Genomic DNA, 27,807 nt, shown 5'->3' on the forward strand with positions numbered 1-27,807 from the left:
GTTCAAGAACAACTGGTCATTCTGAATATTCCAAGATCTTTCCAAACTTTCTAAGAATAGGTTTGGATAAAGTTGTAGGTATAAGAGGTTTCACTGTTTAGTCTTTGGTTATGTGTGTAATTATTGCTGTCTCTTGGGGTAACAGGATTGTTACTTCAATATAGAATGAATTTAGCGCTGTTTATAAGAGAATTTATTTTTTCATAATGCTTGTGGAAATTGTGTTTATGTGAATTCCAAAGTATGGACTTAGGATCGTATGATTAATTCCCGCAGGAGGATCCTATGATTAATTCTCAGAGGATGTTGCTTTTTTCATAGGTGACTTACTGTGTGAATTTTATTATAGACAGAAATGGATTTTTTTCAGGATTATATCCCTTGGAAAATCAGGATTTTTATTATTCCTCAGTTAATTCCAGCGTGTATGATTCCAGTAAATGGATGCAGTTGGAGAAATAGATGTTAAGTGTTAAGTATACACATTTGAAGGAATAACATCTTTTACATTTCTTCAGTAGTGAAACTATTGTGCAATGTCATTAAATTTTTCCTCAGCAAAAAAAGCTTTAAGCAAAGCCTTAATTAATCTGGCCAAAACGAAAGGCAAAGGAGATTTAAAAATGCTTTCCAAAGGAAAAAATGTGCACATGGTGTTAAATGTTCGCCTGAGTTAATGACTTGAAATGAAAGCAAGAAATGCCAGTGATAATTGAAAGTAATGAATCTGCAATGTTTTGGAACACATTAAACATGTTAAGGTCCTAAAGGCAGATACTCCTCAAAAGTCAAGCTTTGTGAAATAGCAGGGAGATTTTACTGTGTGTTTATTGGTGTTTTATGGATCGTGGTAGCTCCTCTGCCATCTGTTCCCTCAGGGGGTCTAACACACTCCCCCACCCCTGGGGAAACATTACACAAAGTTGCCCTTCTGGAGGTTAAAGGTTAAAAGCATGAGAACATTCTTGCCTTGTGAGCCATTGCCTAAATCAATTATGGGAAATTCCCTTTCATGAAAATGCCACTGAAAGTCAGAACTATAATAATTTTATGTTGAATATCATGCTTTCTGAGTCTAATAGATGAAAATCTGGATGTAATAAGATGGTGGCGTCTATTTCTAAAGACTTGTGTTTAATGTGTTATGTTTGAAGTGTTTTAACATTTAAAAATAGGTAAATATATACTTACATTGGGACATTCTGTTCTTGGTAAACTAAATCCAGTAGCATCAACTAACTATACAATGTAAGTGCACTTGTTTAATTATTTATGTAGCAGACAACAGTTCAGGTAATTAGTCTCTGACTGCACAACAACATCACCACACAGTTACCTATTTGGATAAGAAAATCTGTGACATATTTTTTACTTATATGGGTAAGAAATGTGCACTGAATTCTTTACATTTATTGGTGAATAAATCTTGGACTTCTTCATTTATACAGGCAGGTACACATGTAAGAAAAGCAAAGTTTACTTGAATTATAAATGGGTAGCTTTAAGGCTTGAACTACTGGTATAGGTAGGGAAAAATTCAGGCTACTTGACTTATTTTGGGAAGAAAAATGCTGACACGATCACTTGTTTACTTGTAAGGAAAAGAAATTCTGAGACTTAACTTTACTTGTATATGTAAAAACACTCTGATTGCTTAATCACTTTTATGTGTAAGGAAAGTTCAGATTTAACTTTGCTTAATTATGGGTTAAGAAAAACTAGAAAAAAAGACCTATAATTATATATAATACTTGCTTTGGAAAGAAAAGCTAAAACTACTTTGATTATAGTGGGTGGGTGGTGGTGTTAGTAGTTTTTACTCCGGGTCCCGGCTTGAGCACATTGAAGGGTCCCAGAGTGACAGTTCATTGTAACTACATGTACCGCACACCTATCCTGGGCAGACACCTATCCTGGGCAGACTATCTGGTGGTTAACCAGTACTAGGTGCCTTCACCTCTGCAAGGAACTGACAACTTCTGTACATGCCAGGGGCAGTACGTGGTTCAGTGGTCTTAGAAGGGATTTCATAATCAATCGCAACAGAAGTGAGCTGCTCCGCCCGGAAATCAAACTCGGGTTGTCTGATTCACAGTCCAACGCTCTAGTTTGATTGAGCTAACCCGGGCCGACTTAATTGTGGAAAGAGAAGCTTGGATTAATTTTGGATCTCTTCAAATCCTAATTTCCAACATTTACGGCATTGCACACAACACTGAGGAATGATGAAGGTGTTCTTGAATATTTCATAGTGCAAACACAGCAATTGTTGGTGTTGTCTTACAGGCTTTCATGGAAAATCCATGATGGACTTTTAGAAAACGTGAGAAACCAGTTGCAGCACTTGAAAGTAAACACTTTAATTACTCCGGCAACATTTGCTTAAGAGGTATTGATTAAATGAAAACCAAAAAAATAACAATGCACTTTTACAATGAGGCTTTCCATTATCAGTATATTTATGTAATGGTTGAATTCTGATTGCATAATAACTCATACTTTACTTCAAGGATACAACACCTGAAGATGTCTCAAAATTGGTTTGTCATCTCTCAATCACAATTCAACAGTCCTAATTTCAAGAATTGATCAACAAGAAGCTCAGTTTATTTTATGCCAATTTATTTTAGCTTGATTTTGAAGACCACAGTAAGCTTATTTAAATCACACTGGCTAAAAACTTAAGTGTTGAGATTCGGTTTAAGTTTGACTATCGATAATCGGTTCAACTGAAGTAACCGATTATGGAAAGTACAATCGGTTTTTGACAATACCTTAATTGTAGTTTTATTCTTGTACAATACCTAGTTATCCGTACATATGTGTATGTTATGTGTATTTTGTTATTTAGTGTTGTTGTTGCTTTTAGCGGTATTGTTAATGATAACACATTATACAATTCCGTATGTATAAATGGACTGAAAGGTGAATATTGGTGGATATTAAACTGAATGCAAGTAACAATAGGAAAGAAGAATCAAAGCGCGAGGCGCTGAAAGACTATCTGCGGGCAAATATGTGAGAGTTGCCAATTTTTTTTAACTATGGGAATGGGTGAAGGGCACATAGATAAAAGTGAAAAATGTGCCGAAGGCCAAGAGCGCTTGTGCCCACACTGGGCGAGTAAACAAACATATCTATATCTATTTGTTGGCGTCTTGTGTCATTTTGTTTATATAAATGCACTTCAATCGTCGTAATCCCCCATCCCAATGTATTTAAAGTTACAATGCATGCCCCTTTCAATCGTTTCTAAATGTTTTTCGTTGCTTAGATTAGATTTCATACGATAGGAAACTACAAAACATCAAATATAGCATTCCCACGTTTTGTATAAGGAAAATCATTTTTTACAAACAACTTCAGCAATAATTCTATTCAAGATGCACAGCTTATCACTTCAGTCGACGTATCCCCATGTATTTAAAGTTTCAATGCATGCCCCTTTCAATCGCCTCTAAAGATTTTCGGTGCTTTGATTAGATATCATACGTTAGGCAAGTTTTTATGAACATACACATTTTAATTGTTTAAGGAAAATGATTTTAGAATAACTTAAGCAATAATTCCTATCAAAATGCAGAGCTTATCAGATGGCCGTTTTCCGGCGGTGAGGACAAACATGTGGTCAGTTAATGTATGTAGAAACTTTTTTTAGAAAATCAGTCAGTTAATGTAGTTGAAACTAATTTTAGATTATCGGAAATTGTCTGTTCTAAGAATGGGAATATGATTGTGCCTTTTTAAGTATTATTGATAAAGAAATGTTATTTATGTTTTATGTAAGTATCTGTGTAGAAATAATACTAGTGCTGTTATGAATGCTTCGCACTCTTTGGGTGTTTTACAGGTTAAATCCGAACTACTTTGCTTCATCAAACGTATGCATGACTCACTGTCGTATCAGGGCATGTGTGTTAGAATAAATTGAAAGCCTAATGTCCAAAACCTATGTTAAGAATACACTGGAACGAAGCTTTTACGCAAAAAATGTAAACATCTTATTAGAAAAGTATACACCTAAAAATCATAGAATGAATATTGTTATTGTATAGCAGGCAAATCATAGTATTCGAAGCATTAGCAACGCGAAACCTGGGATACAACTATTTTGACTTTTAGACAATCATTTTTGTTTCTTATCTCATAAAAGTAATATCAGAAATACACACTTACAAATAAGCCTGCTTCATGGTCACACCAGGTTATAATAACAAACCTTGCAGGCGATGGTACACTTGTGGTCGGTAATAATTTCTAGAACATCTTTGGCTGAACTCAGAGTGAATATCAGTATGTTACCTTCCTACCAGAGCATCTATTATTTTGACCCACTGTCATATCTGATAAATATAACGATCTATAAATAGTTATATTCTGCTAAAAATAAAACGCCGGAATTCAGAAACACAGCGCGGAAATAGCAGAACAAGCAAGAACTCATACTCTATAATCTATTTTTATGATAACGACGTCATTCTGCTAAACATAGAGCGCATTGAGACAAAAAATGGGTTAAAACAACATGAATAGCAGTAGGTCTTTGGATTTTGCGGTCTTAAGACTACCTGCGCGCATGCGCAGATAGTCTAAAAACAACACACTGGTTGAATCAATGATCGATTATGACCAAACACAATCGGTGGTTGCCGATTTCATGCCCAGTCTGAACCAATTATTTTTTTATTATGATGGATCATCGGAACATCACTAGTAGAAACAAATATAACTGGTGTCCATGGTGAGACCATGAGAACCTTCCCCCGTTGGGGTTCAAACCCACAACCTCTTGGGTGACGTTAGTGAGAAGTAAAATATGCCAGCGTCATCAGGTGCAGTCAGATCTTCATAATTTAATCCTCATTCAAGTAAAGAATATCTGAAATTTTTGGATTTTTGTTTCTCTATTCCATCTAGCTTGATATATTTGAATACAGTGTCCTCGAATGAGCTTTAATTTAGCGACCAAAATAATATTCAGCTCTTGGGAAGTGTTTCAGTGATTTGCCTTTTCTAAGAAATATTCATCTTGATAACAATTCCATTATGGTAGCTGACAATAAGAATTATCTTTTCAGATAGATCTATTTGGCATCATTTTTTGGCTCTGTTTCCCTCAGTTTATCTGGAAGTCGACTCAATTTGTCATTGATTTCCCTGCGGGCAGAAAAGTGACCAGTGGGGTGTAAATCAGTGCAAGGGACTTAATATGGCCAATAAACAATCATATAGGTGTATAAGTCAGGATTTGTTGTACAGATTGTTTAAACAGACTGAGATGTTCAGATGTTTTGTCATCGTGGAGTAAGCAACTGTTGGAAACTAATATGGGATCCGGTCAATCATTCTAGGAAGAGATAGATGTTTATAGACATTGCATGGTCTTTGTTGGCAGGCTTCTTGCAAGGAAAGTTGGGGTTAAATATTCTTAGCTCAGCTTAGGCTTACTGGCCTTTAGTGAGCCATGCTGTTATCTTAAGGTGTACTTTATAAAAAAAATTCTAAAGTTAATATCTAAGTTCAAAAGAGGATATTTCATCCCATATAATTATGATGTTGGGGGCTGTGAAACACAAGAAATCAGTGCTTTTTGCGTGAAAATCTGGAAATTTTCTATAGAATATATAGAAAATTCATTCAGTGGTCTATAACCTTTAATAGTCATGATTTCTGGTTTCTTGGAATAGGTTTATAAAACCATTGTCATGACTGGTAGGCATCAACTTGCATTCCATAAATATTTCTGGACAGGGACTCTATGGTAATGGATGTTTTCTCTGACAGCCTTTAACAAAGCACCATTTGGATTTGGTTGTGTATGCAAATGACTGACAAATACACTAATACCATATCATGACAAAATGATATATTTCTAAGGAACCATGCCTTAACATGGACTTTTAACAGGCATTTGACATGAGTGGAAAGCCTGTAAAAGCTCAGCAATTAGGGAAATTGGCACCAAGGGAGGTACGGCTTGTCAATTAAGCCGGCCCTACATAGGGTCTAAATCTGTAAATCAAACCTGAGACAGGCCTTACAATGTTTTTATTGGGGTCTAATGGTGGTAAATCAATCAGCCAACAGCTAGGGCATTCATAATAGAGGCCCTTATTATAGAGACCACCATTCCCTGTGCTATACTGTACCTGATCAGTAGGTCCTGGCACCTTTCTAGCCCCTCAATTCTTACATGGGGTGTCATAGAGTTAAATCAAGCCTTGGACCAGACAAGAGGCCCCTACTGGCTGCTTTCAAGTTAGGCCCTGCAGGCTAGACCCTTATATATAATTCTAATGTATGATTGGCATTTACCCAACTCAGGTGATGAGGGACTTTTGGACATTTGGAAGTTCTGTTGCCAACAACTTTCTGTATTCTTATAGCTTTAATGTACAGGAGGTAAGACTAGTAGGTCATCTTATGATATTTCTTTGTTTGTTGGAAGGCAATGTGAAGCAGTTATTTTGAGGATTTAGCTATTGCAATTATCTAGAATATAGTTAAAGCATTTTTAGATTCAATGGGAAAATATAAGGCTAGCTGTGAGCATGGAAAATAGAATGACAGTTGTCAGCATGCTGTATTTTAGTGCTAAGATGATGGAACTGAGAAATAGAATCTCAAATTAATCAAGTTACTGTAGACACTTACTTTATTTCATGGCCTAAGCAATAAATTCTACCATCTCTATGACAATGTTCTCTGTGTGATCTGAAGGAGCTTGGTAAAGATTAGATCACTGATTGTGCTGCATCAATCAATGAGTGATCATTGATCACCTCGGCATCACTGCACGCCTCAAAGGCATCACACAATGTCAGCTACTTCTCGTCCTCTAGCAATCTGCAAACTAGGGATTTCTTTAACAATGCCCCAGTTTAATTAAGGAAATTGGAGAGTTCATTCTCACTTCATGATGAGGTTGATGTTGCTTGCTACCTTGCTGTAGTTGAAGCATATAGAATTTAATGAATCAATATTTTATGAATTATTGATTTTTACGGATAAAAAGAATGATGATTAATTGGGATAAAAAATTATTTTTTTTTATTTTCGGCATAAAGTGTTGGTCAAATTTCATATATTTTGTCATTTTTGATATTAGACAGAATTTCTGAGAGTGTCCACAGTGTAGGTTATCAAGTTCTTATGTAGTTTTTTTTTAGTGATTTAATCTGACTGCAGCACAATTAAGTTTAAATGTAGTTTTTAAGTCCTAAACTGTGTATTTAATTACAGCAAAATCCTGTCATTTTTTTATTTCACATCATAATTTACCCCCACTGTGAGCCTGATCGTTTTTTTCCGGCAAACTGTTAATCAAATTGACAAATTTAATAAAACTTTCCTGATCGCAAATGATAAGGCATATTTTTCATGTTCTGATGGATAATTCATGTCCGATAGCCATCTGTAATATTGTGAACAGCCAACAATTTCTTTGTCAAATAAAGACCAACGCCTGCAAAAAATGTATAATCAATAGCCACTCTCAGAAATAAAGCGCTTGATATAAAAAAAAAAAGAGTTTGAGTGTTTTGCCAATTTTTAATCTCTTTCTGGTTTTTTCGAAGACAGAGTTCATGGTATATTTATAATGTCATAGCCCTGATGTCATTTCCGTCTTTGGAGAGGCTGAAACTGAGCATGGGCATAACCTCTAATCTTCGCCCAAAACCAGTGATTCTGTTTTATGTTGGCAAAGACAATGAAAGTCTCAATTATAATCTTGATATATCATTATATTTCTAGACTTTATGCCCATTGATCAGCTGAGAAAAAAAACTGACAAGCTTAATTGCTTGAGATCATCTCTTGTTTATTTTAACTTTCAGGCAAAATATTTTTACTTATAAGTTAATTACTATTAGCTATTGTCACTTACGTTGTTATTAGAATTAATCTTCTACAGAACTTGAACTTGAAACTGCTTATTCAATCAATCTGAGATTTGTTAATCACAGAGTTAGTATGCTTTAATCTAATAGTAATATCTTCAATGAGTGTTTGACATGAAAACATGTTGTTAGTAAAAATTGGCCAATTTAGAAAGATGAAATCTTTCAATTCAACTCTTTTTTTCATCTGTTTTTTTTTTGTGGATCAATATCCGTAGAAGGATTATGCTGGTTTTATTGTTTCATTAAACTGCATTCAGTGGGTCATTACTGGCAATCAGATCATTCAAGTTCAAACATGGCACTGGTTTTCCAAGAAAAAGTAGGTATTTATGATTTTTAAATGGCAACATTTGACCAAAAATCAATACACTGTCTCCCATTATTTTTACATGACGTCTATTTTCATTTTTTAACAAAGAGAAAAGAACAAGGACATCAGAATAACTAGATTAAAAACATCTGTTGCCATGACAATTTGTATTTATTTCCTATTATGTGTCCCATGATAATTCACTAGTTTTATATTGGGTCGAGTTGAAGTTCAAAACAAAAACTTTGTCAGTAAGATGCAAAAGTGAAAAGAAACCCAAATAATTGGCTTTAAAAACTGATTTTCAGAGTAAGTGTAAATGGTTTTAATGAAACAAAGGGAGCTAAATGTGTTCTGTCAAATATAACAGATTAGTGAGATGGATTGAGTTGTCTGGATTGTCACAGATGGTATTGGGTGTCTTCACTTTTTAGGGTTGTGTTTCAAAGAAAAGATTACATTAGTGATCAAATTAAGATGATGTCACTGGTTTCAAATTTGAACTTTTTAATTCATGAAAGTACTCTAATGGTGGATGTAATACAGTAAAATCCTAAAGTGTCCTATAATAATATTCCTTTGATTGGTTCCATGTGATAATGCATTGTTCACATTGTTTCTATTAAAGTTTTAACCAACAAAGTGTCACTTAGCTTTGACACAACATTTCTATTCTAGAAATGACATCATAATCAATTGCATTAACAATTCAATGCATTTTCTTAAACATAAGAACAAATCAGCTGTTAAATTCTTTCTGGAATAATTTCTTTAGAAAATACAGTAGGATCTTGAAAAAGCATATGGTATTGATTCATTTGCAAATATCATAAAAAATCTTATATGAACATCAATATATAAAAGGCGGCACTCAACACATGCTACTAACATAATGCGGTTTCAGAAAACAATAGTAGTGACATACAGATTTAATATGTGTTGAATAATACTGAGATTTTTCCGAGTCTCTGACTAGTATTTCTAATTATTTACTTAGAAACGGTGACATAAATGACAATAATACAGAAATATCCTTATTTGACATGAACAGTATTACATTAAATCCTGACAGGTGTTAAGTATTTTGGGAATTAAGTCTCTCAGGAGATTCTCATGTCATTCTCTTTGTCATTAGCTCCAGACCGAAGTGACACGGAGCATCATTTAGGATTCCTATATCGATATACCAACATAGTTTACAACATAGACAATTGTGAACAAGGTGAAATTTATTGCAAAGGGGGAATATATTGTCTGGAAGATTTGAATAATAAAGAATTCTCATTTATTTCTCACATAGAGTACAAATCAATACATATATTCAAATCTTAAAATAAGGCAATTAATAACCATTCTATGCTTTTTTATTTGTCTATTTAAGCACACATAGTTACACATTCTCGGACGCAGCACCCACACACACATATTCTGTCAATCTCCAAAATATAATTTGAATACTTAGGTATCTATGTATATTGAACCATTGTATGTACTGTCGCAAGATACTGATGTGCTTTGTTTTCTTGGAAAAAAGAAAATCTATGTTTTTAGTGTTCTCAATAAGAACCGGATGCCAGTCAAAATAGACACTGTTCAATGGCAATTGGGCTGGTTCAAATTTGTTCAAAGTTGAAAAATAACAATGTTACTTAGTTAACATGATGTCACCAAAATAAAATATTGTGCATTATATAAGCAAATATTATAGATCAGTCTCAATAACGCTACACTGTACACCATATGAAAAAGTTGTTGAGTTGTTGAATGCAAATTCCATTTCAATACGTTCCAATGGCAATTTGGTTGGTTCAAATTTGGAAAAATAAGTGAATATTAAGTACTAGCTGGTCTGTTTCTTAACTTTTTGAGACAGTTACTTTACTGTTTTATGCAACAGGAACTTATTGAGAACCCTGCTGTTTTACAGATCTATGTGTTTTGAGTGTGTTGTTCAAAGTGTTTGTTACAGTCTTCTGTTTTAGAACTGTATTGATTATAAAGAGCATTATAAGGTTTTAAAATCAGAGATATTTTTTTTCTTTTGTGAATAATATATTTTTCTGGAAGTTATATCAGCATTATTATGGAGTTTAAGGAGACATTATGTGATCGATTTGCTGGATTTTTCTGAAGTTCTTCCGAAGATGAATGCTTCAATGTGGCTCTGAGTCAATGTACTCAGCAACGGATCAAGAGATTGACTTTTTCTAGTTGTAGATTAATGATATTCTGGTTATTTATGTGGGTTATTTTCTGTACGGAGAGGAAGTCTTACAGACTGTGACTGTATACATGTACAGGCACCATATGATCAAACACTTCTCAGAAAAAGAAATATGTTGAACATTTTGGAAATCTGAACCCCCCCCCCCCCCCCCCACACACACACACACACACCATTTTTTTAATCCCTTTACCCCGTAAAAGACAATGAACTATTTTCCCCAAAAAATCATCATTCTCTATGTGAAACATATTTTCTATAAGTTAATTTGGTGTTACAAAATATTGTGCATAGCAATTTAGTACCAATCTCGGTAACACTTCACTGTTCACCATGTGAAAAAATGGTTGAATTGTTGAATGAAAATTCCATTTCACTATTGAACTGAACAGCGAACATGCATTATATAGTCAGCAAAATTTGAGCAACTATTTTTTTTTGTATTTTCAGATTGAGAACATCAACACTTGCTTGACGTTCCTTGTCAATCTGGGAGTCAACATCGAGGGAATCACCGCCAAGGGTAAGTAACTCCAGGAACGGTAGGTAAGCTTTTTAGCTTGTCTGATATTTGAAGAAAAAAGATCAGAGGTATCTTCATAACTTTTTTGTTGTCTGCAGCAGTGAGGTATGTGTCATCGTGTAAATCATTTCATCTCTGGCCAACATGGAACAATTCACCACCAGGGAATGGTAGGTTATCATTTTGGCCTGTCCGTTTATTTTGAAGAGAACAGTTGGAGCATTATCATAGCTTTGTCTACTGCAGTGTGGTTGTTGTCATCTTGCAATTCAACGTGGCAGTCAACAGTGAGGGAATCCCTGCCAAAGGGGAGTAACTGTTGTAACAGAAGGTTTGCTTTATACCTACTTTTTAGTTTGTCATATTTTTGAAGTAAAAGACTGAGGTATTGTCATAGCCTTTAGGTGTGTTGTGGGCTGCTGCAGTGTTGTTGACATACTGCGCAAATAAACATGGCAGCCAACATCATCAAGGTAATCACCATCAGGATAAGTGACTACAGGGACGTAGGTTAAGCACTTTTACTTGTCTGTTGTTGATTTTTTTAAGAAAAATATTGGGGGATTTGTCATAGCCTTGTTGTCGGAGAAAGCAGGTGCATTCACAGTTGTTGTATTACAGTTTTTCAATCAATCTTCAATGAATGTGTTTGTATAATTTTAAACTTAATGCATGATAATTTGAAGTGAAGCTTAAGATTGATTTAATATATTTTATCCTTTATATCAATTCAGCATGCAGGGAAATTATACTGAAATGATTCAAGACAGTATTGCAAAACCTGCACTGATTTTCATGGCAAGAATGGCATATTAAATCAACCTGGGATAACTTCCCATTGCAGCCCTCAATAGATTGCAGCATAGAAGTGCTATTGTGAGTTTTATGACACAACTTACAATTTGAGTAATTAAAAATATTCATTGACAGATATCCGAGACGGCAACCTGAAGGCAATTTTAGGCCTATTCTTCAGTCTTTCCCGACACAAACAACAGCAAAAGTCCCAGCAACAACAGCAGAAGACTCAACAACAGCAGCAGCGCCATCTTGCAGGGGAGACAACTGAGAACCACACTGGCAAGGGAGGCACTTCAGCAGAGGACAACCAATCTAGGTGTGAAAATAATGGTGTTACCACTCTGTAATTGTTTTATATATATTTTTTAAACGGGCTCATCTGATTTTTGAGTTTTCTGTGTGTGTTTTTTTTTACAAAGTTGGCATCTAAGGCATATACTTAGGCTTAGTACAAAACTGTTGTCTGTTATCTATAGTAGAGGTTACATTTTTGCACCAAGCCAAGGAAAACTATACTAGGTCTAAAAAGTTCATTGCACGTAACCAATAAAAAACTGATTTCAAGAAATATAAATGAAATTCAAGAACATATAAGCACAAGAATAATTTATTACATCTATTAATGAAAACCACAAAGCTTTCTCGTTCCAGACAATTACCAGCTATTGACTTAATAAGGCTTCTAGTGAACTTTGAAGACTTATACGGTGAAAACATATTATAACGTACGTCAGCCGTTACCATGAGTGGCTAATTCTGATATCTAAAAGCGTTCTACGAGGCTTATTAGTCAGATGGAAATGGTCCTGACTCAGATAATGGCATTTGATTAAAGCCTGGCTGATTGCTTGTTGATGTTGTCGTATCGGATTAGGTGACAATTTCGCGAGGCGTATGTAAATATTGACCAGAGGCTTTTAAGAACCTCCTGATAGTTTTAAGAAGGATGCTTGGGAAGTTCAACAATTGGCTTAAAGAATTCAGCTGAAAATATCCTGTTTCATTTTTAGAATAAATTTAAAGCTTCATTTAATGAGCTTACAGATTTAATCTTTAAATTACATTAAGTAGCAACAGACTTTAAAAACAAGATAAAAGTTGAAGTATGAAGGACAGGAAAAAGAGTCATTTCTATATAAATTTTTGTAGATTTGTAATTGAAGACTACCAGAATGAATTCAGGGGTGTTGCTAGTGTGGTACAGAACAGACATGTATGTGCATAATATCATTTGAAAAGGTTAAAGAACATTGTAAAAAACTGGTGTAAAATCTGAGAAAACTTAAGTGTTAAAGGCCTTTGGTTCTGTTATTAACTGCAGCAATTTATTATGGAGAAAATGGCAAGTTCACAAAAACTAGAGCTGTTTTCTTTCAGTAAACAAATGCTGAATTAGCTTTTGTCTTTGGTTTTTCTGTTGGTGTAAGAAAGTCGTAATTATCACAATTTCTTGTGGTCTTGACCTTTATTAAACCTACAGAACCCAAACAAAGTAGCCTTAATTGGCCAGTATTGATCCGAGCATTCATTGTTAGCCTAATTACAGAAAATGTCAGCGAGATCTTGGAAATAATAGTACCACAAGTCACATGTTGGTGTATAATTAAAAATTTTACTGTAGGTAATAAGCAGTGGGAGAATGGGTGCTAAAGCTGCTCACAGGTTGACCCTTTTCACAACTTTTTAATTTTTTGTCTTGGAATGAGACAGATTTTGTGTCAATGTCTGAAAACTGATGATATAAGACTGCTGATCAGATTGCAGTTTTTAAAATTTACGATCCAAAATTAATGTTTTATGGCTAAAAACGCTACCAATACTTAAAGAAAAAGGAAAATTTGGCAGTGTTCTAAACAACTGAGATCTGTAAACAGTTCTATTGTGTGTTATTGTATATGACTGATTTGAAAACACTGATACTAAAATCAGCTGATTCTGAGACAAAATATGAAAAAGATGTAAAATCGGTCAATCTGTGAGAATGCAGCTTTAATACAATGTATAGTATATCGGGAAAAAATCTAAACAATTTATTCCAAGTCCCTAAAGACTAACAATAGTATGCAGGCAGTATTGGGAATCATATTCTGCGTATTATATATCTTAAAATTCGGTATAAACCATAATCATTATAAGGTTTCCATGGATGTTAATTCTGCAAATGACTCTTACCAGTACACCTAAGTTACCATGATTGGCAACTGTTTATGGTAAACTGATCCAAGATAATAAAGAAAAAAGCATGTCTGGACACATGAAATATGTCGCACATAAATATGTCTGGAATCAAATACTTAACTTTTCCTTAAAGGGCCATAAACAACAGCATAATGCAGACTGATATAAAATCATAATGCTGCAAGCGCATCATGCAAACGATAAACTAAAATATCCAAGACCTTGACCTTGCACAATTACGTTATTATGTTAGAAAGAATAAAATAAAATTCTGTTAACCCAGCTGTGCTAACCAGATAAAAAATGTAAATAAAATGTAGGTACTTCACTTGGAAAAAAAGAAAGGAATGTTAAAACATGCTTAAACACCCAACACACAATACACAAAGTTGACGTACAAGGTATTTCCGAGAAGACAAAAAAACTGATCCTCTTACAGAAAAAGAAATAACATGCAAATCAATGTTAGTTTTTTCTATAAGATCTTGAATAAAAGGTTAAATGATTCAAAGAAGATTTTTATCTAAATTTAAAATGTTTGTTTATTAGAAAAATAACACTCTGTTCATGTTCACTAAATGGACAAATGTCCTTATTGAAAAATATATTGACAAAAAAGGTTCAAAGGTAAGATGTACAAAAAGCTACAAAAAAATAAAAATATATTTAAACCCATAACAATATATAACACTGTTGCTTGTGAATAAATGGGACATGGCTGCTCAGCGGGTGATGGAAGACGTTACTTATGTTGTTGGACTGATTTACGCCCGCTAATTACCATCCATACGAAGTAATTTACATGTCCTGCAGACTTACAGTTGCACTTGAGCCCCATGTAGGGTTGTAAAGATGTTCTGCAGATATTTAAGATTACATCATGCCATAAAGTGACAGGTGGCGAAAGTGTCGATTATCTTATGTTGTGAACTATGGAAATATAAAACTAATTTATTTATGAAAAAAAATCATTATTTTGCAAATTTATTTCATATTTAAGGAAGGTTTTGGAAATAAAATATGAAAATATTTGGTAAATTTAACCCATACTCAAGTTTTTGTGAGTAAAAAGTTTTGGTAAACTAATGTCTATACCATATCTTTAAAGTATGATTTATAATTTTTTTCTATAGGAGTCCGCTTAATGAACAATGTGAATGAATTCCACCGCAAACTCCACCTTGGAAAAAAGAGAAGACTTTCCTATACAACTTAAAGCTGCACTCTCACAGATTGAACATTTTGACAACTTTTTTATATTTTGTCATGGAACGAGGCAAAGTTTGTGATATGGCATGGATAGCAGTGATTTTAGACAGCTGACAAAAAATGAAATCACAGATTTTTATATTGAAGTTAAAAAACGATCGGAAATATGAAAATCTACGATCTGTTTTTTTCTCAGCAATCTTAAATCATTGGTTTGAAAATATTTACATAAAAAATTTGCTGTTTCCAAGATAAAAGATAAAAAAGTTGTTAAAATGGTATATCTGTGAGAGTGCAGCTTTAAATAAAAAGCGAAAAAAAATGAAATTTTATAAAAAATAAAATGACATTGTTCCTTGTTAATGGTAATTTTTAAGAAGTGGCATTTTGTTAAATCTACTTTTAAATAAAAAATCTTTAAACAATTGATTGAAATTAAAGCCTTATCATCAATTTTGAGTTTACTATTCATTTATCTCAATCATCTATCAACATTCTTTAATATTAAGCCATCCACTCAGCAGTCAAGGTGGCAAAACAAATGTGCGTGACCTTAAAAGGTGAAAGTCTGAACGTCATTGTTGGCCTTCAGTTTTCAAAACAATGGCTCCCTCCTTATCGCACATCAAAGCAGGCTTAAGAACACAATTTAACAGAATTAAAAGCTTCTATAAGCGCAGTCAGTTATACTTGAGATACACATTAATATGTATATAAGACAAAGCCATAAACTTTGAGGATGATTTGCATTTTATTATGGCTTCATAGTCCAATGAACATACAGCTGATTGTTTTATTTAGATGCACGATAGTTTATCTTGCTTAAGCTAATTTAAATAGGGTATCAGTAATGAAATCCTACATGTTTAGTCATTTACCGGCTTATGAGACCCGGTTTTCAATGTTTTGTTATTGTCATCTTTCAGTGTGGTTTTCGGGACTTTTGAATCACGGTGACATGTAAACCGTCCAGTGTTCATTTGTCATTTCAAAGGTGCTTAATTATGTTGGAGGATACTGTGAAGTGAAATTTTCGTAACATTTAAAAATCATGAACGGGAATACAACCAATGGAGGTGTTAGCCCTCTATTATCAACGTTTAGAAAAACTGTGGCAAACATGCAGAAAAGCAGGTAGTCTATTAATTTTAAATTTAAATCTAATTCAATCAGCAAATAAATTAAAAGATTAAAAATTGCTAAAATGAAATTATTTTTTTGAAAAAGATAAAAATACCATTTAGAAATATGATGTTGTTGTATTTCTGTGCTAAATTTTAAAAAAAGGAAAAAATAGTTAATAACATGTTTTTGAATTTTTGAAATTTAACATGTGGCTTTCAGTCATGTATATTGAACTGAAAACTCTTGGTGTGGGTTGAGTCAGGTCTTTTGTTAAATTTCACAAATCGGAAGTCAGTGTTGTATAAATCCTCCACTTCTGTGGTTAAACTGAACTATTGACTTCTAGTTTTGATCCCAAAAAGCAGCATGTTATGATCTTTAAAAAGGCAGGTGATCGTCACATAAACGTTACAGCATTTGTCATCTAAGATTTTTGTTAGATTAGTGTCATTTTTAAGGTAATGTTATGTGAACCAACAAAAATAATTGAAACTAAGCAGATGACATTCATTGTTATATCAATAACTTTAATGGTGTTTTTATTGTTGTTCAATGCACTGAGATCGGTTTTGTTTCAAACAAAATAGTTCCTAAGGCCCTAACTGCATGACATATCTTTAATTGATCACTAATTAAATTTTAGTGTATTGAATTTGAGCCCTCCAAAATTCATTACAAACTTGAAAGTTTCACTTCTTTTTGAAAGTCATTTTTTCCTGATTTCTTATTAACTCTCTAGATTTTTATTTAAAACACATTTGCTGGATTAATGTTTAAAATGGTAAGTGTTTTTATGATGAAATTAGGCAAGATTTATGGGGAAATCAATGAACTAGCATGGGTGAAGATTGTTAACAGCTGAATAAACAGCTTTAAAAATACAAAGCATACTTCATGTGAAGTTCTCCTTCACAAATAAATAACAAGCTTTGAATAAATATTTGTATTATGCTTAGTGAATGAATATTTAATGTCATTTCGCATTATGATATTAAGGCTTTAATTAATGACAATATAAGCTGTAAATGGTATGGTATTAGAAGAGGGAAGAATGCTTGAATACAGATTATGTTCTTCAACCCAACTCAACTCAACTCAACTCAACTCTGTCTGTTTGTCTCTCTGATATACACTTAAAACTCAGTTCATGTCCATTTATTTTGAATTCTAATAAATATGAAATGAAAAAGCTAAGTTAACAAGATAATGTTTGTAATTGTATAATTTTCTACACAGATTACTGTTAATTGATATGTTCCTTGATTACAAGATATGATACAAGTAACTCGTAATCATTTGTATTATATAATAATAAACTTGGGTTATAGGTAAATTTATCTTTATTACAACGATAACCACCCGCATATTTGATGGAGATATGTCAGAAGGTACAGAGATTATGGTTATTGAAGTGTAATGGATGAGTTCACCTTCCTTGAGGTAACATTCACTGAAATAACTGATATGTATAACAATCATTAATTCATCAATGTTAATGTAATGGAAAAATGGGAAAAGCTCCGAGTGATGTAAATACCTTAGTCATAAGCAACTCTTATTGTTTTGATTGTTTATCTTTTTTAATGATCACTCAAATTCAATGTTCAGAATGGACAATGTGATTCAGATACTGTAAAATAAGAGGACACAAATCTTGCATTAGAATAACAAAAAAATGCAGATAAAGTCCAGGAGTTCTGTCACTGAAAGGAACTGGTTTTTTACTAAAGCTAATGTTTACAGATCTTTATTGCACGTACAGGCTTTGATGCATCAAGCCCGCTTAATTATGTTGCAGCATTAAACGCTTGTTATATATTATAATTTTTTTTAGAATGGTTCACATAAACACCACAAAAATGTTATATTCCAGCACTGTTTTTTGAAACCAACAATTTCGTGAGGAATTTTATTACCCTAAATACTGCTCCAGTTTTGTCTTATGTGAAAGACACCCATAAAAAATGATGTATTATTGCTCAATAATTTATAAGCCTAGACAGAGTATAGACAAAAGACTAGATTATATTTATTTCTCTAGGGAGAAATTCAGCAGAATGTTGTCATACATAGGGGACATTCCTTTGTCTATGATTTCTGATGTATTTGACAGAAACTATGTTTGAAATACACTTGTATTATATATTCAGTTATCTTATTGCATGGACATCCAAAAACCATGGTTTATGCTTGTTGTTGTGTTATAATGATTGCACAATAAGAAGCTTGATTGTCTGGTTTTGGGGCAGTCATTTCTCACCAAGGCGCATGCAGTTTGGATTTTAGTGTCACCAAGCCAGACAAGTTGGTTTCCCCTGGGAAATTCAGTTTCCTCCACAGCACAGGTTCACACTTTTGCGTAACCCGTGCAACTGACAGAGGTTAATATACAGTTGTAATATATGGTTTCTCCATCGTAGAATATAAGATGAAACTAAACTAATGTAATATGCTTAAATCCCCTCTTAGTTTGGGCATGTTACAAAATATTAATTATTTTGAGAAGAGAACAAACCATCTATAAAACAAATGCACACACATTCACTTGAAATAATTACATCATCATTAGCTTAAATTGAGAAGTACAGTAGACAATTTTGTATATTTTAGGTTTTATCTTTCATTATCTGAAGTAAAGGGTGTCTGCTTTGATAGGGGAGTATTACAATGCTGTGACATGAGACAACATTATGTCCATAATGTGAATTGCTATGATAACACCTTATCACGAATTTGATAGGAATAGTAAAACCTGTTCACAAGATGAAAGCTGAACATTTGTATGTACAAGCAAGACATTTATCTACAGGGAGCATTTTTACTGATGCACATTTTGATTTTGTAATAGTGAGATGACATGAATTAAAATTTTAATGATTTAGAATGGGCGGATTGAGCATTGCGAATGAACCCTTCTTAATCATTAAGATTTTAATTCATGTCATCTAACTGATTCAAAAATACATCCTCATTGGCTGACACATTGTCAACGCATAATCTGATGTAGGTATTGTGTATCGGATAAGTGGCAGTGGGACTTTTAAACACCCGCGAAAGTTGAAATTCTTAATGATTAAGCCTAGTACTTAATGATTGCAAAAAACAGCATGTCATGATCTGCAATTTCATTGGCTGTAAATGTATGCTGAATTCTAAAGCTGCTTAAGACTCAATATCCATGGTTTAAAAGGTATAGCAAGGTAGTTAACTCTGGTTTTAATGATTGTAAAGTTATGGTCTTTGATTTTTGACTGAGGAAAATTTAACAAGCTCTTGGCATGTGCATGCAGTGCCCTTGTTTAATTCACGCTACACATATAGAAGAATAAAGATAACAAACAGCGACTGAAGGATTACGTGCCTTGAGTCACTGCCGTTACAATACAACATGATAGATGATTGAAACGGAAAGTGTTACATTAGCGCTAATGATAAAAGGACAATAAATCTTACAAAACAACTTCATGGTGAACGTTTCATTTTAACTTTTTGCAATTGTTTGTGTCATGAAATTAATTTAACCATTTATACGCATTTATATGTATGTAAGCAGTATATAACAATCACTTAAGATACATACATTAATAAAGTCATGGTTAGCATTAAGACGGTTTGTTTTGTTTCATTTACTCAGTTGTAGTGAATTAATTAGATTAAAAGGCATACCAGTTTGTTTAATATTATTATGAGTTTTTATTTGTGTGCCCCCAAACGAAGGCCTATAATAGGTGCAGTGTTTGTATATTCATACGTTTATGAGTATGTCCGTTTGTTGCAATAGCGTCTCAGCTGTAAGGTACTCAATTTTATTTGAATTTTGATCAAACTTCACAGAAATGTACAGAAGCATGGGAAGGCATGTGGCAAGTTTAAGGGGTCAATTGTTGATCACTCTCACGAGGACAAATCTGGGGCAATTGTCACATTCCTGTGACAGCTCTTGTTGAACTCTTCTCTGAGTTCCCTGAACATTTACATATTCCTATATACAGTTCCATGATGATGATAATAAATAATTTATATGAATTCATCATATAAAGCCCAGCGTAAATAAAAAAAATATCATTTACTATTGTCATGAAAAGTTTTCGCGGGAAGGCAATACACACTAGGAAACGAATCTACGGCAACAACAAAATAGCAGTGTTGATCCGAGCGTTGAAATTACCGGCTATCGAGGGAAAACAGAAATAATTGTGTAATTCTAGAGAGTAATGTAATTGTATTTTGTCACAGCACCAACTCAATTTTATCCCCTGTTTTTCTTGGGAGGAGATTTAACGTAGATATGGCATTCTCTGACAACAATGAACATTTTTATGTATTGATTATTTGTTTGCTGACTAAGCTGCATTAAGTTTCAAAGCAGAATTGTTCTAAATTAATATTATTACAAAGTTTGTTTAATTTTTAGTTTTTAATTGTAGTCTTAAAACAAAAGTCCAAGATTTGCACTACATTCTTAAAATGCAATCTTTGATTGTATTCTGAGAAATTACTGCATTTAAGGACTTTTAATTTTCAAGAATAAAATATAATTGATTAACATTGATTAACATGATGAAAACTGCATAGAATATATCACATATAATGTTTTTTTCTAAAATCATTTTTCGTATATTATTATAGAGAAATAAAAAAGAATGTATTAAACATGATTCTTTGCTGATAAATACAAATTTTAATTCGATCAATCATGAGTATTTTCAGTTTACAATTGTGCTAGCTTTCGCACGAACAATGCGTTGATAATCAATCTTTTACTTCCACTTTCTGTGTGATTGTGCTCATTTTTTTCTGTTTTCTAAAACACTCATTTTCATTTATTTTTATTATAATGTAAGTATGGTAGTTAATTAAAGTACTAAACACCGGATGAAACAATCGGAAGAAAAAAAGAAAATTGTCAGAAAATTCACATGCTAAAAATACACATAGACAATTCTAGGCTTGTTTTGTAAAAAGAATGTATTTGCTGATTTTGGGACCACCTTGTTCTTAGCTAGCCCCGGTAAAGTTTCATCGAACCAAATATCTATACAGTTCATGATAAAATAAAAATTGAATGTTTTGCCACCCGAAGACTGAGTTCGAGGAGACAGTTCAGACTCACACCTCCAACACTGTTATCGCCGGACAGATTCACCTTTAATGAAATAGAATACCTCTGACAGTCAAAAATTAAGCCATTAAGCAGGTGACACAACCATCAAATTTCCATAAAGTAACAAAAACAACCTGCCGACTTAAAGATGCACTCTAACTCCCAAATAAGATGTACCACAATTAATACAATTGTTTTAATTTACGGAAAAAGATGAGTAAATATATTGAAAACAATGCATGGTTTTTAAGAAGGATACTGTGTTTAATTTAAAAAAAAGGTTCAGAAAACACAGTATTTCAACCTTATGTATTGATCGTTTAATCTCCTTAAATCTTTTAGGGCCTGCCAGTCATTTAATATTAGTGCATTTTCAATTATTAAATACACAGCTACGATCTTGATATCAATAATTGATATTTTTCAATAAAATAATGCATTATTTATTAAGTAGTTGAAGGTTTATCACTCAAAATTTATGTTTGTTAAATTGATTTTAAATATGAGTATCACTTTAATTGTTTAGAAGACCAAAGATTTTACATTGTTAAGTTACATGATTCTTTTCAATAAACAAATGATATATATACAACATACAACATAATAAGTATAATGTACTTATATTGTGATAAACATTATGCATATGTCAACACAGTAAGAAACAGGAAAACCACTGCTATATGTTGTATGGATGGAACTTTAATTAACTATCAAACTCTCTCAAGAAATATATCTAGGGATCGCCTGCGTGACTTGTTAGGAGTTAAGCTTGCTTCGTGTTTAGAAATATATAATTGCCCGTGGTGAATCTATATGGATATAAATGGACAGTTCTAAGAAATGTGCTTATTGACATTTATTACACTCCCCGCAAGTCTGCAAAAATGTCTGAAAATAACTTACTGCATCTCCAAAACAGTTTTTTACAATGTGATATACGGGAAAATAATTGAATATTTCTTGCGAAATGCATCATTTCTTGTTATAATTCACATGCGGTAATTTCATTTATATTGTCTTGTTTCAACTAATACATGTAATCTAAATTTCCAGGGACCATTTTAATAGATTTGTACTGCTTTAGGGAATATTAGAATTAAAATGATCAGAAAATTAGAAAATGTTATGTGACATGAAATTGATTGCTTTTCAAGTTAGATTTATTATCTAAGTAAAGGAATCAACTAAGAATAGTTGCCCAGCATCCGCCAATCTTTCTAACTTTATATTCTATAGAATAAATAATCATGTACCAAAATAAAGAATGAAAAAATGTGCAATGTACATGCTAAACCAATAGAAGTGGTCTGTAACTCTGTTTTAACTTATTCAACAAAATAGGAATGACATTATGAATTCTGATACACATTCAAACAATATCTGTATATCAAATGCTCTCAGAGAGGGGTTCTAATGATTTCTTTTCAAGTTTGTATATTGAATCAATGGTGCCTTTTAATATAAAACATTGCTGTCAGAATTCTTCATAATATAATCAAATCATATCATTTCCACTTCTCTCTGCTTTCAAATGTTTCAAAATATTCTTCTCTTTTCAGGCTTCCCTCGTACAATAGTAGACCACAAGGTTCTAAATGCCCGACCATCTCCCACCCGGCCTCCAAGGACACCGGTCAAGGACGTAGTAAAGGTCAAGGTCAGGGAACAAAGATCAAGCAGCCCTCACAGCTTCCAAATGGTCAACCAGCACAATCAGGTTATTTAAATCCCATGAAATAAAATAATGATATGCCAAGGGAGATAATGCTGATGCAAACCAAGAAAAAAAATGAGCTGCATTTATTTCCTATTATCTAAAAAAAGTGATTTGAGGGAGATAATCAGGTTGATTGTGAACAATTTGATTGCCTCCCTTTGTTTATATGTTGCATGACTAAGAAAGTTTAAGTGTAAACTATGCAAGAAAAGAACGACCATGTCATACTGTGTAGATATATGGAAGCATTGAATGTCCTGTATCTGAAAATTGTCATTAACGCAACACATCCTGCATTTTATGTTTCCGTTCAGCAAGAAACAGTGATTTAATTCCGGCTACAAGCGCCATTTACAAGTTGCATAATGGCTTTATGCTCTGCAACATCAATACTTAATGAGAAGAAATGGTGAGAAAAGTTAACTGCTCTGGGAATAATAAGTTAAATGTATCAATGACTCATGTTCTGCGGTATACTCTGGAAGTATTGAATGTGTGAATTATTGATTCATCTCTAATGCCATCATGGTCTGCCAGATTTGTGATGGATGGTTAAAATTCAAGTGATTATCAATATTTAGTAATATTTAGTAAGAAGCTGAAATATTGTTATCAAAAAGTGGCTTAAAACCAATGTATGATTTTATGAGGACACATTCAAGAAATTGACAGACTTAAGTCTCTTTATGGCCTGATATTGTCATGCATCTTTTTATTACAAAAAACAATTATAACAGTCATTGAAATCAGACTTTTGAATGAACAGGTCCAAAACTTACACTTTTGCCTGGCATGAATTCTTCTGTTAAAAAGCTTTGAGCAATCCCAAAAAAACCATTTTAGGAGTGAAGGGCTTGAATTGAAGTATTAATTTTGACCAAATTGTTGTACGTATTTCTTTTTATGGACTAGATTGTTACTTTGCCCCACTGCCTATTTCTATTTAAGGACTAGTTGGTTATTTTGCCCCACTGCCTACTTCTATTTATGGGCTGGATTGTTACTTTCAGCCATGCACTAACTATTTATGGGCTGGATTGTTACTTTCAGCCACTAACTATTTGTGGGCTGGATTGTTACTTTCAGCCACTAACTATTTGTGGGCTGGATTGTTACTTTAAGCCACTACATATTTAGGGGCTGGATTGTTACTTTCAGCCACTACATATTTATATTAATGGGCTGGATTGTTTCTTTGAGCCACTCCATATTATATATATCGAGTAGATTGTTACTTTGAGCCAGTACCTATAATATTTATGGATTAGATTGTTACTTTAAGCTGATACCAGTTTGTATTGCTTATTGCAAACATGTTATACAATTTATAATATAAACATTTTCTGTATTTTCAGGAGTCGATGTAAATAGTATATCAGACCCTGGATCCTCTGCTCAACGAGCCACCTCACCACCGAGCACAGGAATACCAATCCCTGGTGGAAGGGGCCTACCTGCTCGAAGCCAATCTGCAACTCCCGATAAGGCCCAGAATAGAAACGCTCAGTGCTCAACCCCTACCCCAAACTCTCAACAGAAGTCGGGAATCCCTGGGAGTAAACAGAATTCATCTATGTTAGAAAAGTTCAAGTTATTTAACACAAAAGAGAAACCAAAGGCAAAAAGTGCTGGAAAAAGTAGTTCCAAAGGTGGAAGCACAGGGACAAGCAGTGCAAGTACAAGTACACTAAGTACTAGCTCACGTAGTGATACATCCTCATCGATAAGTGCTCGTAGTTCCAGTTCAGCTGACGCAGGTCCCAGCAGCAGTGCCACAAGTACAAATGATCCTGACAGTCCCAAGTTTTCCAAAGCCCGCCCCGTAGTGGGTGGGACAAGTTCTTCCAAGCGTGAGAACCCTGGCAGTCTAACCATAGGTCAACAACAGTCCCGGCAGGCTTCCCCCTCCCACTACAGTAGCTCCCTCCCGGCTACTCCTGTATCCTCTCTCCCTGTGTCAGCACATGGGAAAAAATTGAGCGGGAAGTCTCAGCGATCTGCCGATGGCCAACACCACCGTTTCCAACAAGGGTCACAGACTCTCGGAAAACCATCAAAGGGAGGAAGCCTGATTCCAAAGTCGGGAAAATCTCAAAAATCTTCATCCACACTATCTCTCACGAGTTCTTCATCCGGATCACAAATCCCATCTTACTCCGGTGCTACCCTCCCTGCTGGAAGCTCCATTCCAACCCCTGGTAGTGCCATACCCACTTCCAACAACTCCATTCCAAAATCTTCTCAGTCTTCTAGCAAGCTATCCAAGGGAGGGAGAGAGGAGAAAATGAGGGGAACAGGATCTTCCAAAGACAGCCAACCCAGTCAAACCCCTACTCAGACTGGTATACCTCAGGCTAATGGACAGACACAGGGGATGACCAGTCTGCCAAGAAAGTCTAAATCATCACATGCTTCTTCTTCCCAGCAACAACAGATAATGCAGCAACAACAACAGATATTGCAACAGCAGCAACTACAACAGCAGCTTCAGCTGCATCAACAACAGCAGCAGCAACAGCAGCAGCAACAGCAAAAATCTACTTCCAATCCGCCAACAACTTCAGCACCACCTGTGCCACCCCATCGTAATGGCAGCCAAATCTCCACTAATAGCCTCACTAGACAGCAAGCTAAACACACACCATCTTCATCACAGTCTCAAGGGCCTAAATCACCACAGGACAATTCTACCTCTACCTCTTCCAAGCCCAGGTATACGGAGATTGAGTATACAGACGGAAAAGTTGAATGTGTCGGAGAAGGACATTTTGTAAAACCAAACAACCAAGCTCAAACTGCAATAAGCAACCAATCAGGAAATGTTAGTCATTCTTATCTCATTTCATCTCAGTCGGTGAATGTTGTGAAGCCCACTTGTAGCTCGCCGAGTGTGTCGAGGTCAGACCAGGCTGTTCAGCCGAATGTTCCCATAATGCACAACAGGTCTGCACAGCCACCTCCTCTTCCCAAGACTGAGCCCCCACCATCTACCAGAACCACAGTCAACAATCAGCAAAATATTGCACAGTCTACTAATGCAATGAAGGCAACCAATCAGGTTGCAGCAAACAACCAGCAACCGACCAATCAGTTGCCATCTTCACCAAATCTGCTGACACCAAAGTCACAAGCACAGGAATCACCAGACAATACACACAGTACAAGTAGTTCTTCCAACGACAGTGTCATAATCAACACAAGTGCAACAAATTCCCCGAGACTCGGAATCAAACTCGGCTCTCAGACAAACCAGCGTGCAAACAATGTGGCCATTGTTCAACCTCACCATGGCGAAAAGAAAGAAACAACCTTTGACAAAGATGTACGCACTGATGTTATTAATAAGGACAATAAAGATAATGATCTTAAAGATATAAATAAAGATACTGATAAAAAGACTACATTTATTGCAGATTCAGGTGAAACGTTAGACATTAAACCCATGGAACCAATCAACAGGTCAATGCACTATGCCCAAGGATATATGCGGAGTCCATATGCATCTCCAGGCAAGCCCATACCGATCGCAATGGCCCAGAATCAATGTTACGCAATGACCGGAATCACGCCAAATAGAATGGGTGTAAACCGGTCTCTAATGGAGGCAAATAAGTTCTACTCTGGTTCAATAAAGCGTACCATTTCAAGTGGTTCAGGAAATGTATCGTATGATGAATACAGTTCAGACTATGACACCTATGACTATATATCCGGATACATGTCCGACGGGGATATTCTAAAAGGTAACCGCGGTGATGACATGTCGTCTGGTTACATGTCAGAAGGTGGGGCTTCATTGTACGCTCGTCGTCTGCAGCAGAGGTTCAGAGAAGGCATGCAGGCGGTCAAGGAGTGTATGCAGAAAAACAACAACTTAGGCGATGAGGACAGGTAAGAATGATTGAACTAGATTAGGATCACTTGAATAAAGCATAATAGAGGTGATAAAAAATTATATGCTAGGGAAACTCTGACATTGCTGAATTTAAATTACTCTAAATTACATTGTAAATAACTGTATTTGATGAAAGTTTGGGTTCCTGTTTCAGATAGTTTGACATTTGTTTTGTGTTTTATAAGTAATAAATTCCATGAATTGTTTTCAAGGTATATGAACTGTACTCGTAATTTTCTTGCTACGTATAACCATAACTTTGTCATTTAAAAGATAAGTATTGTATTTCTTTTATTCAAGATTCTATTAAGTTATGTAGTAAGGAGTGCTGTTGTCGTTATAAAATGACTAGCTATAGAATGTCTAGTATTTTCTGACCTTGGGAGAGAGACAATTTAAATATGACGGTGATGATCGTCGTTAACCCTATGTATGGTATCGAAGGCTGAAATGTTCACTTGACATTGATTTAGCCCCCAAAAACCCAGATGTGTGGGGGTGGTTTAAGATCGTTTAAGAATGAATTAAGATGAATGCTTTGTCTTTGGTGACATGTTTTATGAGATGATATTCAACGTTTGTGTAAAAGGATGGTTCTCTCTGCTTAAATGATCTTGTAATAGGAATCTCTTCAAAAGATGGCAATAACTTTCATTACAGTGTTGCTTAAAATATTTATACAAGTGTCCTCTTATTTACATTTATTCAGCAAACAGTTTCATTTTTCATCAATTTTCATTATAATTCTTAAAATGAAAGAATACTGTTACTGCTGTAGGATCATCTCGTTTTGACCAGGAACAATTTTTAGCTTGCC

At 34.3% G+C, this 27,807-nt stretch overlaps 1 protein-coding gene across 9 annotated transcripts in view; it reads left to right on the top strand.

Moving 5' to 3' along the window:
- The window catches only part of LOC128236678 (neuron navigator 2-like), a 188,774-nt gene that overhangs the window by 84,682 nt on the left and 76,285 nt on the right, over nt 1-27,807 (top strand). For 8 of the 9 annotated variants that reach the window (XM_052951710.1, XM_052951709.1, XM_052951704.1 and 5 more), the window contains 4 exons: nt 10,889-10,961; nt 11,892-12,078; nt 22,938-23,095; nt 24,451-26,986. In XM_052951710.1, coding sequence (XP_052807670.1) covers nt 10,889-10,961; nt 11,892-12,078; nt 22,938-23,095; nt 24,451-26,986 — 2,954 coding nt within the window. Of the gene's footprint in view, nt 1-10,888; nt 10,962-11,891; nt 12,079-16,111; nt 16,284-22,937; nt 23,096-24,450; nt 26,987-27,807 lie in introns of those variants that run through there. The other variant, XM_052951713.1, reaches the window with a different exon arrangement.

The sequence above is a fragment of the Mya arenaria genome, chromosome 6 (genome assembly GCF_026914265.1).
Source record: "Mya arenaria isolate MELC-2E11 chromosome 6, ASM2691426v1".
NCBI classification, from domain to species: Eukaryota; Metazoa; Mollusca; class Bivalvia; order Myida; family Myidae; genus Mya; species Mya arenaria.